The sequence below is a fragment of the Castanea sativa genome, chromosome 2 (assembly GCF_040712315.1).
Source record: "Castanea sativa cultivar Marrone di Chiusa Pesio chromosome 2, ASM4071231v1".
NCBI classification, from domain to species: Eukaryota; Viridiplantae; Streptophyta; class Magnoliopsida; order Fagales; family Fagaceae; genus Castanea; species Castanea sativa.
The window spans coordinates 3,690,291-3,705,582 of record NC_134014.1 but is presented as its reverse complement, the minus strand read 5'-3'; the positions used below and the strand labels follow the sequence as shown (position 1 = coordinate 3,705,582).

Genomic DNA, 15,292 nt, shown 5'->3' with positions numbered 1-15,292 from the left:
ATTTTCTTAATAAAATATTTTTAAAATTAGTTTCTAAACCAATGCCATGAGTACATTGATTAACATTTCTCTATAATTAACTAAGGGTCATGTTAACGAATATCTTTAACAATTTATTTTAAGAAAGTTTTAACATCATTTTAATGAGAAATGAAAAAATTGTTAAAAAAATTAATTAATTATTTTCTTTTTTCATAAATTTTTTATTTAAATAGATTATTAACCAAAACTTATTCGTAAACATTTCCTATTAACTAATTATATATAGGTTTTTAGCAGTCGTATTCAAAACTCTTCCAATACATTATCCTAAGATACTAGTCAAAGGCATCAAACCCAAAAATAATGAATATTATAAAGGTTTAAGTAACCACTAATCCAAACAATTACAATATATACAAAATTGAATTCCAAATTTGTAAGGTAAAGCTTTGAGATCAAATTGATTACAAACATCAACAAAATGTGAACCAAAACCATTGCTGGTCAAAGTTGACCACCTCAACAAGCCACCGAGAGTTTAGAAATATCAAACTTCTTATATTAATGTCTCTATCATAAATAGCTTCACAACAGAAAGGAATTGCCAATTCCAAAACCTTCATAAAAATCATAGCAATTGTTTTGGAAAGTGCATTTTAGCATGTAAAAATCTGTTTTATTTACCATTTTAGTGCCAAAGTTACCAAATTATCCAAACACAAAATCCACAGTATAGTAAACACCAAAAATGGACGTTACGCTGATATGATAGTATCTTCATTTATCATCACATCATCATCATCATCATCATCGTCTGCGTTGTAAAGTGTGCCGTACCTTTCTCTTATCCTCTCTCACATTTTCTTGATCTCTTTCTCTTTCATATTCTCGAGAAACAAACAGAGAGAGATGAAAAAAGAAAAGAAGAAAAGTGTCACGTGCAGCCGACTTCATTGAAATCAAAATCACCGGCTTAACTTTCGAAGAATAGCTTGCTTGCTTGCAATCAATCAATGGATTCGATCGCAGCTCAGCGTCGTCTCAAAGCCATTCACGGCCATCTCGCCGTCGACGGTGACTCTGTCCCTCAGCTCCGACCGAACCTCACCGCCGGCGAGTTTTTTATCGGTACTCTCTCTCTCTCTCTCTGATATGCTGAAGCTTATTACAAAAAGTTATATAAAAATGAGATCGTTCGCTTTTTGATGTACAAAAAAGAGCTAGGTTATTAAATCTGTGTTGATACGCTGCAAAAGTAGGTGAAGTACAAAAAGTGCGGTGTATTTAATTGCACTGTGACTTTTTGCAGAGTGGTTGGTATATTGGCCTTTTGAGGGATTGATTTTAGTTGTGTCTTTTTGGAGCTGCAATAGCGATTGATTCTCTGTGAATGTTGGTTTCTATGGGGCCCAAACGGAAAAATTCCATATTTTCTGGATAAAAAAATATGGCATCATTTGGTTTTTATTCCAATTTTGTATCCAAAAAAGTAAAGTCGAGAGGGAATTCTGGGTTTGATTTGGTTTTTATGCCAATTTTGTTGGTTTAGGAATTTAGTAAATTCAAGAGGACTTTTGGGTTTGATTTAGAATTTTTTTTTTTTTGGATTTAAAAAAAAAATTCTGTGAATTTCAGAGATCGATCTGGTTTATGTTTAAATTTTTATTTGGATTTTTTTTTAAATAAAAAAGGAATAAAATTCTGTGAATTTCAGTGCTCGATTTGGTTTTATTTTTATAATTTTATTTGAATTAAAAAAAAAAGAATAAAATTCTGTGAATTTTAGTGCTCAGTTAATTATTATGTTTCTCTGGACTTGCTTCCTGGGGCCCAGTAGGCATTTCTGTGGAGTTTTGGTTATGCTCTCAACTTAATAAGAGGATCACTCAAGCACGGTAGCAAAAAAATATGAAACCAATGAAATATGATTGAAAAGGGAATGGTCACTTTGCATATGGGAAAGAGATGTGAAAAGTTTAGTCATCATTGCTTTGAGATAGAGGTTAGGACTTAGGGGGTCTTTATCTTTTGTCTTTGTGTTTTTTAAATGAATAACCATCTTTCTTGATTTGGTAGGCCAATTAAATTTAAAGGCATTTAACTTTCATTTGCTAGTGTTCTTTTCGGGTTAATCTTTGATAACACGAATGCTTTCCAAGAAGTGTTGCTCTATTTGTCTCTTCTTTTCTGTAATCAGGGAAAAAAAGGGTTTTGTTCTCTTTTATCTTTTTCTTGTTAGGGAAATTTGTTTAGATGATCGTGAGTAGTTGAACATTTTGGACGTTAGGCTTTGTTGGAACTGAGTCAAGGATGAAGAAGAGAATTGAAAGGGACAGATGGAATAAATACATTGCATATGGTGTGCTAATTATACTGGAAAATTTTGGGTGGTTACTAGAGATATTTAGCAAATAGATCGATAAACTAGAAGTAGGGTTTTTGTGTTGGATAAGAAGTGAGCAAGATGACCTTTGGTATTCAAGATTACTGCCTTCAAATTTAACAATTTACAGTCTAGAAGGTTAGAAAATGAAGAAGCTCTGATACTAGTTTATAGCGCAAAAGGTCCTCCATTTATAAACTTCTAACCAAGGCCGTGATTTCATAGCAGATATTTATTTGACAACCATCTTTATCATTTTAGTTCTAGCCTGTCTGCTGCTGATTGTTAAGTTATGGACACACATATATATATATATATATATATATATATATATATATATATATATATATATATATATATTCTGGGTGGTAATTCAGTTTATAGTATTAGAATATGTATCCAATTTTGCTGTTTGTGATTATGTTTCTTTATATTCCACCTGTATTACATTATTGATATAGTACTGCTTGCATAAAATACTGAACAGATCACGGGTACAGCGTTGTGCTTCCAGAGAAATTGCAAACAGGGAAGTGGAATGTGCGCAGGTAGGAATTTCCCATTTTCTTGGATTTGCTTCCTCTAGGTTTCCATTTTGTCCTATATGGCCCAATAATTGCTTCCCCACTTTTCTTGGGCAGATCAGCATATTCTCCTTTGAAGCTTGTGAGTAGATTCTCTGATCATCCTGAAATTGGTACACTGCACGATAATTTTGTGTGAGCATCCCCAATAATTTCTGGCTAAATTACTCAAGCTGGTTTTGTTTGCAGAAAATATTTTTTTTGATAGTTATAATGGGATGAGAGGATTTGAACCCTAGACGTCTTCATTGGAGATTGTAGGAGATGCCACTTGAACTACAAATCTCTTGGCTTTTTATGATTGGAAAACTTTTAACAAATTCTATTTGTCAGTCCTCCCCCCCTCCCCAAAAAAATCTTCACCCCAATTTTCAGGTAATACCACAGCATTAATTACTCAAATGGTTCAGACTTTAACGAGGAGATCATTAGTACCTCATTTACTAACCCAAAAGCTTTGGTTTGTGGTTGTAGGGTAATATATTCTAGAACAAAATGTGGGATGACATTTTATTTTTGAACTTAGAAACTTGTTTCTCCAAGATTTTGAGAAGTTCCTAATGAACAAGCAGTTAGCAAATAGAATTTTACCTGAATTATTTTGTTTTTCTCAATTTGCTGCGTAACAAACACATCCTTTGTTTAACAACTTTCACTGTAACTGTAACAAGCACTGTCTTCTTTCATTTAGATGTTAGCTTAATGATTATCTTCTTTGAAAACATAGGCACGCTGTTGAAAATTTCCGAGATTACAAATATCTGGGAACACGAATTCGGGTTGACGGAACGGTTGGAGAGTATGTATCTTTTCCTGTAATATAGCTACGGAAAGTTTTCAACTGTACAAATATTGTGTTCATTCATTTTTTTTTTTTTGATGATATTGTCTCCTCATTCATCGCATTCATTTCTCACCCTTCAAGGTACAAATGGATGACTTATGGAGAAGCAGCAACTGCTAGATCAGAAATAGGTTCTGGCCTAATTTATCATGGGATACCAAAGGTGAATATTTGAGAAACATTCTATTTTTGAATAATTTTGTGCTTCTTTGAAGTTTATATTTTAATTTGGTTGGATTGCCCATGAAAATTTTCATATTATAGAGTAAATCCTTGATTTTTTTACCTTGTAGCATCTAATTATGTTGCTTCATTTTACAGGGATCTTGTGTTGGGATATACTTCATCAACAGACCTGAGTGGCTTATTGTTGATCATGCTTGTTCTGCATATTCTTCCATATCAGTTCCTTTATATGACACTCTTGGTTTGTCACCGGTTATTAAGTAGAACTTAATAGAATCTTGCCTGCTTGGCCTAGCCTTTAGATGTTAATGTAGATTATCATGTTCTTTTCAGGTCCGGATGCTGTCAAATTCATTGTAAATCATGCTTCTGTGCAAGTTATATTTTGTGTACCTCAGACATTGAATTCTGTGAGTGAAATTTACATTCTACTTAATCTGTGTTTTAACATGAACAATGCCATATAAAGTTTGGGAGAGGTTAACTTTAATAGCATCAGTACTTCTCCTGACAACTTATTTGTTTTAGAATGGGATTTAGTTATCATCGCCCAAAATAACTATAATTAAGCCTTAGTGTCCGTATGGGAACAGCTTACTTAGTTGAAATTAAATTTTTTTTTGCTGAAAGTACTGTAGATAAAGGTAAAAGTTAGCCGAATAGTACAATGAGACCGATGAATAGTACCAAAAAGTGCAGTGAGACCCATGAATAATAGCAAAAATAAGCTAAAATTGCAAATAAGCTTAAACTTTCAGCTTGTCCCAAACGCACACTTAGTCCCAAAACTTTGTGCCTGGTTATGAATCCTCAATAAACTAACTAGGGTCGGTTGCTTTTCATACCAATCTATACTAATCCAAAATCATACTCTCCATCATTTCTTTAATTGACATGACATGTTTTTTACTACTACTAATGTTATTTTAGGTTTTCTTCTACCTTCTTCTCGTTCTCATGACTTGAATAAACTCATTCTTCCTCATTGATGCATTCATTGCTTTCCTCTGCACATGACAAAACCATCTTAAGCGAGTCACCCTGTTTGTTTCATCAATAGGAGTCTATCTTTAGGTGAAATTCTTTCGAATATTATATTTTCTTGTATTTACATTTTTTCCATTTAACATTCTCAGTTAAAGATAACACTGATTTTTTGGTCTTTAATAGCCCAACATTTTAGTACCATAGGACATGATTGGTCTTTAATTATTTTATACAAACTTTTAACTTAAAAGGTGTTCTATGATCGCACACTATTCTTGATATGCTTCTCCACTTCATCCAAACTGTTCTTATACTATGATTGGCGTTCTCTTCAATCTTTTCATCCTCATGAATTATTATTAATCCAAGATATCGAAAGCACTTACTCTTTGGCATCTCTTGGCCATCAAGGTTTACAAAAATTCTACTTTTACAATACTTATTTTCCTTATACAATTTATGATTCTCAATTGCTTCTGCAATATCTCATGTCTTGTCTCTTGGAATTTGCAGTTGTTGAGCTTCTTGGCAGATATTCCAACAGTGCGTCTGATTGTGGTATGCATACACACCTTGTTCCCTGATTCTGCAACTTTTTTTTCCTTGCTCTAATTATTTCATTTGTATTTCCCAATAAACAGGTTGTTGGAGGGATAGATGATCAAATTCCATCACTTCCATCAACAACAGGAGTTCAAGTTGTAACATATTCAAAACTGCTTAGTCAGGTAATTAACTAATTACTGTGTTCTTTGCTATCAACAAAATTTTTCAGATTTTGGGCAGAACCTCAATGAATGACAGGAGGGATACATAGATGGGATTAAATGCTTTGGTTATTTATTTATTTATTTAGATAAGTAATAAGTTTTATTAGAAAATTATGAACATCAAGTACACAAGATGTATACTAGATGCATATTACATCTAAAGCTTTAAAAGTACAATTATCAAGAAACTGCAATAAGTTTGAGAAAGAAAACTTCCCCGAGGCTGATAACCACTCAAACAATGTCCTCAGAAATGCAATTTCAGATCTAAGGTTAACTTCTCATGCTCTTCAAAGTTTCTGGCATTTCTCTCCCTCCAAATGCACCACATCAAACGATGAGGATGGCATTTCAAATCTCACTATTACATCACCCACTAAACCCCAAAAAGTGCAGAGACCACTCCCTGGCAGTAGGGCAGTGCAACAACAATTGATCCACTTTCTTCCCAGCCACCTTGTACATAAACACCAACTCATGAGAATAATGTCACTCTTCCTCAAATTATCCATTGTTAGAATTTTCCCCAAAGAAGCAGCCAAAAGAAAGAACACCACTATTGTTGAAACTGTAGGCTTCCGAATGCTTTTCCAAGGGAACTTTTTTATTTTTTTAATTTTTCTTGATTGTTTAAGGATGCAAACGTGTGTTATATTTCCTGCTTATTTTACCTTCATTGTTCTGGTGGAGATTTAATTGTTATGTGCTTTCTTTGCAATAATAGAGTAGTAGCATAATTTTTTTTGTTATCTATCAAATAGGTCATCCTACTGAAGTCATAAAATCATGTTTTTGGTTTATAAGCTACTTTATAGATCCACAGATGAGCTACTATCCTTTCAACTACTAATTTTGGCTGATTCTTGAGATCACAGCTATTGTTTCTGAGATTTTTTATTTTCTTTCTTAATTTATGTGGATCCAATGCTCACACACACATGCAATTTGTGAACATGCACACAGATGTCACTAACTTGTGCAGCCGTGTTCTCATGGCTAACTTTTGGAGAACTTAAAGAAACCAATACTCTGTCTTCGAACATGCTGTGGAATATACAGCTTCTCTCTAGTAGCTATGGGTTTATTCTCCATATTTACTTTTTTATATTAGTAATTTACACATGTAATAATGAGTCTTGAACCTAAGACCTCATTCTTCACCTTGTTGTTACAAGGGAAGGGGGTGCCATTTGATCTCATTGGCTTTCCTCTCATACATTGTAATAAATGAGTCTCTCTACATTATGACATGTTTGTGAGAATTTTTGTCAAGTTCTGTTTGCATAACTATATCAGGATATTTTTACATGATTACTTGGCTTTGTTTGAGTGCTAGATATTATAATTGTTTCCTCATTTTGTAAATGGTTTCATTTTAGGGCCGCAGTAATCTTCAGCCTTTTTGCCCTCCAAAACCTGATGATGTTGCAACCATTTGCTACACAAGTGGTACAACTGGGACCCCAAAGGTATAGTGTACTATGATTGCTCAATTTTCTGATATATTGAGTAATTGCAGAAATGATTTAATGATAAAGTGTTATTTCCCTCAATCCTTCCTTTCTCCCTTTCATGAAATCTGGTCAGGGAGCTATTTTGACACATGGAAATTTGATTGCAAATGTTGCTGGGACCTCCTTCTCTGTCAAATTCTACCCGTCAGATGTGTGAGTATCAGTGGTTTTGTCCATTGCATGGTATACATCCTGATTGTTTAATAATGTTTAAAATTTATAAATAACCACTTAGTGTTTGCTGAAAGTACCTTTTTTTTTTGGTTGGCCAGTTACATATCATATCTTCCTTTGGCACATATATATGAGCGAGTTAATCAGGTCGCAACAGTATATTTTGGAGTTGCCGTTGGATTTTACCAGGGGGTATGAAACCTATATACCCTTTTCCCCCATGTATTAGAAGTCATAAAAGATGATGATTTTTTTCTTACCAAGACAAGATGGTTTGAATTTTTTTGTCCTTAATTTTGCTAAAGGAGTTGAAATATTCCCATAATCAATGTAATATACTGCTTTAAATTCAATATGCTAATCCAAAATTTTGTTTATGAGCAAATAGGTATTGCTTTGTATCAAGCGTAATGCATTATGGTTTAGAGAATTTTTGTCTATCTTGTAGTGGTTACAATTGTGATTTTGTTTGTAACTTTTTGTTGTAGTCATCAACTTTTATTGGAAAAAACAATTTGCTGTTAGTAACTGTGCTGATGTGCAATCTTATTGCTTAAATATAAATCATCATTCTATTTTAATTTAGTAGCCGATCCATAAAGGCAAAATATTGGCCGACCTTTTGGTGATACCTATGGTAGATGTTTGACTGGTTTACATATATTCTTATGTGAAGAGCCGTGACCATCTCTCTCTCTCTCTCTCTCTCTCTCTATTGAAACTGTTGTATGCAGGATAACATGAAACTAATGGATGATGTTGCTGCTCTAAGACCTACTATCTTCAGCAGTGTTCCTAGACTGTATAATAGAATATATGCTGGGTACAATCATTGTCTGTTGCTTCTGAAATTTTTTATTTAACATCAGCTAATATGTTCACTTACTCATTCAGTTGAATGCTTTGATGTGCAGTATTTTGAATGCTGTGAAGACATCTGGTGGGCTACGGGAGAGGCTCTTTAATGCTGCCTACAATGCTAAGAAACAAGCAATATTGAGTGGTAAAATATATCATCAATATGATCTTTGTAGCATAAGCTTCATTCTTGTTTTCAGACTCTAGAAATATTTCTTTTGGTTGAAAATTTCGAATTCATTTATCAAAAGATATGGTTTTTTATTTATTATAATTTTTATTTGAATATTTGAACTATATCTGCATTGTGTTTGGCATTCCTCCATTCTCATGTTGCTCCTTTATCCTACAACTTTTTCTGGAGCAAGTTTTAGCTGCCACCATGTAAATTCACGCGGTAAAAATACCCACTATAACATTAATTTTCACTCAAGAAACAAATTAAATTGCTACATATAATGATGTAGGAGTTTTTAAAATCTATTATTGTGTTCTTCGCAATAAAAAAATGGTTATATTGCATTGTACTTTCATGAGATTCTTTGGTCTCTGTCACAGAGGACTAGAGGAGGAACCTCATGGCTTGTATTCTTAACTTTTTTTTCTTTTACACTCCCAAGTAACTATTCCCCTTTTGGTGCCTATTGATGATTGCTTCAGGAAAGAATGCGTCTCCCATGTGGGACAAATTGGTTTTCAATAAGATAAGGGATAGGCTCGGAGGACGAGTTCGTTTCATGACATCAGGTGCCTCACCCTTGTCTCCCGATGTCATGGACTTTCTGAAGATGTAAGTTTTTTTCTTTTTCAAGGAATATACAATGCCTAGTACATGTCTTTTGTTCTTTTTCCTCTCCTTCTTTTCCGTCTGAATAATATGATAATACTTCACAGCTGCTTTGGTTGTCGAGTATCTGAAGGATATGGCATGACTGAAACTTCTTGTGTCATAAGCGGTATGGATGAGGGTGACAATTTATCTGGCCATGTTGGTTCTCCTAATCCAGCTTGTGGTGAGTTATTGTCTTACATAATTTGATGTTCTGATCTTTTGGTGTCATCTATCGGCTTTGCTATTAAGTTGATGCCATATAACATGTAACTCTGCACAAAACTTGATCAGCATAGGATGCACTGACTTTTTGTCTTTTCATGGATAGCTAGCCAACTAATAGGCTGGCACAAAACTGCATGCATAAATATTCATAATTTGAAGATGTCCTTAGTTTATGTTCTTTGTTAAGGATAGAACACATATTTACAAACATAAGTTTTGGTCCTTAAGGCTTTTGCAACCTTAACTTTGCTATATTGAGAGTTGGATGTGGTATTAGTTTTTGCATATCAGAGATTCACTTGGTTAAGCTAGGCTGACTTTTGTAATTGCATTAGATCATACCAGATGGTGATAATTGTTACATGAGAAGTTAATTTTGGGGAACCAGCTCAATGACTTATTTTGATACCTATAGTTCTGTCTTCTCTGTCTTCTCTGTGTGTGCATGTGGGAGTGTTTTTTTTTTTTTTTTTTTATCTGTACATGTGGGTATTGTGGGAGTGTTTTTGTTGTTTATTACCTATATGTATATTCATGTTTCTTGGTATATCTTCCTGTGCTTATTTCCCCGTAAGTTTTTTTATCGTCAGCATGTGCAATTGGCATTTGTAGGCAATTTGTATAATTAAATTATCATAGCTAGAGGGAGATCTGTGTAAGGATGTGATATTAAGCAGTCATTGGATGTACATGCTGAAAGATTGAAGATCTCTCATCTGAAAACATGAAAAGAATTTAAAGCCAATAGGATTTTTGTAATAAGGTGAATGATGGCTTAATGAATATGTTGAAGATTGATCTGCTTTTATTCCTATCAGCTGAAAAGAATGTACAGCAATTGGGCCTCTTGGATGCAGGATTTCCTTTTTATCTTTGTTTTATGTTCTGATTGTACTTTGGACTATGATTTTATTAGATCTTTTCTTTTTTTAGAAATAAAGCTTGTGGATGTGCCAGAAATGAACTACACATCTGACGACCAACCCTATCCTCGTGGTGAAATCTGTGTTAGGGGTCCCATTATTTTCAAAGGTTATTACAAAGATGAAGTGCAGACGTATGAAGCTTACCTGTTTACTGTTTTTTTTTGGGAAAGTAATTAAATCTGTCAAATATGAACACATCTGATGATATAATTAAATTGGACAGGAAAGAAGTGGTTGATGAAGACGAGTGGTTTCATACTGGAGACATAGGGTTGTGGTTACCTGAAGGTCGTTTAAAAATTATTGATAGGTAATCATACCATCCTAAATATTTGTCTCTACTCAAATTAGTATACTGTGATGTTTCTCATCTTTCTAATTGTGATGGGTTTAATGTATGTGTCATTGTGAGGTACGCTTAATATACATTTGTGGCCCTTCTACTATATTTTTTTGAGAATGAGGTTTGCATCCTTTTAAGCTTTGTATTGTAAACACACATATCTTAATTTTCTTTTTCTTTTTTGGGTAAACTAACCACATATCTTAAATTTCTAATCTTAGAGTTAGTCGTAATTCATATATATTAGGTTTAAACAAACAACCGACGAACCCAACCCACACAGGCTGATCTAACACATTTGGTCTGTTTCTAACGCTCCTTCAATGGGCATTGTATTTTACGTCATGAAATCAAACCCTTTATGACCAGGTATCAGGTTGAGAGAAGAAGATGGGGGGGAGAAGGGGGTTAGATTGCTGAAAATGTTTGACTGATCTTTGGCCCCTATTGTAACCGAGACACTTTGAGAAAGGCTGTGGGAGGCCAATCTGACCATGGCAATTGGGTTGAGCGATGAGCTGCTCCTCAACCAAGCCCAATCAAACACAAAAACTATCAACAAAATTTATTTTTGAAGAGAAAGTATTATTTTTCTAAACTCTAATAAATATATGAAATTTGTCTACTCTGTCATAAATGTACAGAATTATCTACAAAAATAACTTAATATCTCCCAAGTAATGGTCAATGACAATGTTTCATAGATCGATTATCATCTTTATTTTGAAACTTTTAGCAATTTACTTTCACTATAAATTACCTAATTAAAAAAAATTCCAACAGAACTTACGAAGTCCTCAAAACCATGAAATATCCAAAACTTAATCAAATGTGAGAACAGAAGTTACCCAAAAAAAGGGGAGGGAAAAAAGGAAGTGTCTTACTAGCCACTGAACCAACCGGCCAATTATTTTTTGGGTCTTACATTTTAAAAAGATTAATAAATATTTTTTTTTAAAACTTTTTTTTCCCAAATATCTTGGTCTCTTAGCTTTTTACCATTCAGAAAGCTCACACCTGGTAAGAGTTTGTGATGATTTGATATTAGTAAATCTGAGTTTACCATTTAATGTCCGTTATAAGCGTGGTTTTTTGTCATTATTTGAGTGGCTGGTAGAACCTTTGTAAGCAGCTTTGTAGTTTATTTTTCTTTAGAACTTTGATGGATAGATGTCAATTTTGCGTAGTCAGTCCTTATGGTCTGTTATTGGTTTGATGGATTTATTTAATTTGCGTGGTTGATTCCCTAGTTGTATACTCCCTGCATACTTAGGCAACTCTTCTTTTGATATCGATAAAATAAAATCTTCATTGCTTGTAAAAAAAAAAAAGCCAAAACATCACTTATGAAACTAGTGTTGTAGATTAATGTTGGCTCTTTATTTGAGCAATGAAAGTTGTGTTCATTTTTAAAAGACAAGATGGTTGATTAATTTTTATGCCCTGCCTCTTGTATCTAGTCAGAATTGTACAGAAAATACATTCTGCTGAGCTCATATATGAATAAAGATCCACATTAATTTGTTATTACAGCCAATGAGCTCTAGCTCAGCTGGCTCCTCCTCCCCTTATATTTTTTTGGTGGAGGGTGAGGTTGTGGGCTCAAGGCCCATTGGGGTGTGTGCAACTTAACAATAAAAAGAAAAGTTTGTGATTACAATCTACTATTTATGATTTTTAGACGATGTGAAAGCTTACTGAATTTTGTCAATTAAATTAGAAAGAAGAACATTTTCAAGTTGGCACAGGGAGAGTACATAGCTCCAGAGAAAATTGAGAATGTTTATGCAAAGTGCAAATTCATTGCCCAGAGCTTTATATATGGTGAGGAAATGGAGTTCTACTGCTGGATACTCTCTCTCTCTCTCTCATTTGGGCTGCTGACTGATTATATGTTACTGTTGGTAGGTGACAGCCTGAATTCTTCTTTAGTCGCTGTTGTCTCAGTGGACCATGATGTTTTAAAAGCATGGGCTGCTTCTGAAGGCATTAAGGTGTTGATTTAGTGTTTTTAATCTGACAGAAAAGTAATGATTAACTACAGACAAATGAACTTCATAAAGAATGACCTGTTTTCATGTTGCATTTAGAGATGTACACTTGGCCTTGTAATGTTATAGCCAATGAGGAAAATATTGATGCTAATAAATATGGTGAAAAAAAAAAATCTTTTCTAGCTATATGCTTGAATGTTGAATAGGTGAAAAGGAGTCGGATAAATCAAATGCATAGGGATGCATGCTAGCTTGGTGCTACATCTTATAGGCGCAATAAGGCAGAACATAAAATTTTGTTAAAGTGAAAAGATTTATTAGTTTTGTTATCTTTATCAGTTCATTTTTTATTTTTTTAATTTGGAATACTGCTTCATTAGACCAAAAGAGAAAAAACAATTACAAGCCAGATGCATCAGAGGTAATTACAGTTTCTAAGAAACTGGGGGTTTCCTCAACCCATACCTCATAACTAGAAACAAATTTAGCATGCTGTGCCAATAGGTGGGCAGGCCTGTTACCTGCCCTTTTTACATGTGAAAAAGCAAGACTGTGAAAAAATTGAAGATGAAAAAGTTCCGTACGTATCTTACTTGTGATTCTCAATGTGTTAATGCAGTGTGAAGTTTTAGGGCAACTGTGCAATGATCCCAGAGCAAGGGCTGCTGTCTTGGCTGACATGGATGCCATTGGGAGAGAAGCTCAGGCAAGTTATCTCAAATACTATGCTGTTCTGGCTGTCCGATTGCACCTTCTGGGATTTCTGAAAAATTTTATTGATAACTTACAAATTTGATTTGCAGTTGAGAGGTTTTGAATTTGCAAAAGCTGTGACTTTGGTGCCTGAACCATTTACGCTGGAGAATGGTCTGCTTACTCCTACCTTTAAGGCAAGTGTTCGGCTTCAAGAACCTAAGAGCTATTGCATTATTGCATGTATTAATTAATAACGAGTCTCTGACTGTTTTCTTGTATTCCACCAGATTAAGAGACCTCAAGCAAAGGAGTATTTTGCAAAAGCAATAGCTGATATGTATGCAGAGCTGTCTATGTCGGACCCCTCTCAAAAAGCACTGTGAAGTTAGAGTTTGTAAAGAAGCAGGGAATTAGAAAATCAAGTCAAGTATCCTCCAAGCAATAAAGAGATTCCTAGTAGATACATGATGGAATGGTTGGCGCTGCCATTATCAGCTGAAGCATCTTGCGTCATGATTTTTTTTTCTTTCTTACAAAATAAAATCAAAATTAATTTGTCATGTTGTTCACTGTATCAGTGTATTCGACATTTTTTTCTCAATAAGAAGCCATAATTTTGAGCGAGTTCGAATATGGAAATGCTGAGTCATTAATTAAGATTATCTTCTGGAAGTGTGATTTTTTTTTTTTTTCATTGCATTGATGCAGAAACTCGTGATGAGGGTGGCTGGAGTTATGTATAGATGCGGAGTGGGATGATGTTTTTGGTCATATCAGGTGGGGCAAGAAATTATATCAGGGTGGCCAATGCATCCTAGGCAGCAAAAGAGTGCAAGAGAGATTTACATCTTAAATATGATTAGGAATTTTTAAGTCTTAATACATAACATTTGAGACACTGTCTCAAATGTTATGTTTACCAAAATCACTGTACAAATTTGGTTGTAACTTTTTGTAGGATTAATAAATTGATAATCTCACATTAAATTGCATATTCTATATGTTCTTAACACACATACCAAATTTCGTGTTAATCGAACTTTATTTAGTATTTAATCTATAAACCCATCTTTGATGCATAATTTAAAACCATAAAAACTTGAACTTTTTTTTTCTATTGAGAATAAAAACTTGAACTTTAAACATTTAATTGATTATACAGTTATTGACCTTTAATTGTTTTGAAATTTTCCAAGTATAGAAAATATATATAAAGATAATGTAATCTAATGATAAATTTGTCAAAAGATAATGTAATCCAATGATAAATTAATCAAAATCATTTACAATAAAAAAATATTAAGTGGTTTAACATTACGCTAGGTGTAACTTAAACACACTCCAAAATAAAGAGCGTAAGTGAAGTAAAGAGAATCAAAGAGATAGATTCCTTAGCATAAGAGTCAATGAGTAGGGGAAAGTGAGACCATGAGAATGATGGGAACAATGTAGGACGGGGTTTTACTTGCTTGCAATGTATGGTAGTATATGTGGGCCGCAATTGTCAAATCGGGAGGGAGAGACAAATAGATGATAAATGATGATTTGCTACTCTTTCAGAAACTAACAAGTGCAAAGCTCATCGCCAAATACAACTCTAGAAAATTCAACGTCGAAGCTTGTACTACCAAATGAATCTTCATGTAGATTAGTTGAGGGAGTGAATGAGTACTGCGCCCAATAATGACATAAAAGCAATTCGTGGAATCAAACTGGGATATCGACTTGGTGCAAATAGAGCTAATATCAAAATATTTTCGTTCGTACAATTGTCAAAATCTGACATGGCAAGGCAAGTCCTCCTTCAACTTGAATACCAAAGATTGGCCTAACGATATCTAGATCATCCCCATGAATAATGATAATGACATTTGACATTGAAACTTTTGGTATAGAGAGGATGGCACCGCTCCAATACAATGGATCCAAGGACGATCCAATAGCAAGTTGAAACATGAGAAGATATCCAAGACTTTAAATTTTACCTTCTAGAT

At 33.9% G+C, this 15,292-nt stretch overlaps 1 protein-coding gene across 2 annotated transcripts; it reads left to right on the top strand.

Moving 5' to 3' along the window:
• The first annotated feature begins 782 nt into the window (after nt 1-782).
• LOC142624518 (long chain acyl-CoA synthetase 6, peroxisomal-like) lies at nt 783-13,932 on the top strand. 2 transcript variants are annotated; one of them, XM_075798104.1, is made up of 23 exons: nt 783-1,110; nt 2,853-2,913; nt 3,007-3,084; nt 3,677-3,748; nt 3,875-3,956; nt 4,115-4,220; nt 4,313-4,389; nt 5,480-5,524; nt 5,608-5,694; nt 7,116-7,205; nt 7,324-7,403; nt 7,523-7,616; nt 8,159-8,247; nt 8,339-8,427; nt 8,943-9,072; nt 9,177-9,295; nt 10,273-10,396; nt 10,489-10,575; nt 12,329-12,432; nt 12,517-12,602; nt 13,222-13,308; nt 13,406-13,492; nt 13,586-13,932. In XM_075798104.1, the coding sequence occupies exons 1-23, from the start codon at nt 996-998 to the stop codon at nt 13,679-13,681; spliced, it is 2,085 nt and encodes a 694-aa protein (XP_075654219.1). In that variant the 5' UTR covers nt 783-995; the 3' UTR covers nt 13,682-13,932. The 2 variants fall into 2 exon arrangements, with proteins under 2 accessions (XP_075654219.1, XP_075654220.1); XM_075798105.1 differs by lacking the exon at nt 783-1,110 and having other exon boundaries at nt 2,892-2,913; nt 3,007-3,031.
• Nucleotides 13,933-15,292: the final 1,360 nt, after the last annotated feature.

Bases quoted from the DNA above. Each gene is read 5' to 3' on its own strand.
- LOC142624518 (XM_075798104.1), top strand. From the start codon at position 996: ATGGATTCGATCGCAGCTCAGCGTCGTCTCAAAGCCATTCACGGCCAT. The intron at 4,221-4,312 runs GTTTGTCACCGG...TGTTCTTTTCAG, and splicing joins TCCTTTATATGACACTCTTG to GTCCGGATGCTGTCAAATTC. The intron at 13,493-13,585 runs GCAAGTGTTCGG...GTATTCCACCAG, and splicing joins TGCTTACTCCTACCTTTAAG to ATTAAGAGACCTCAAGCAAA.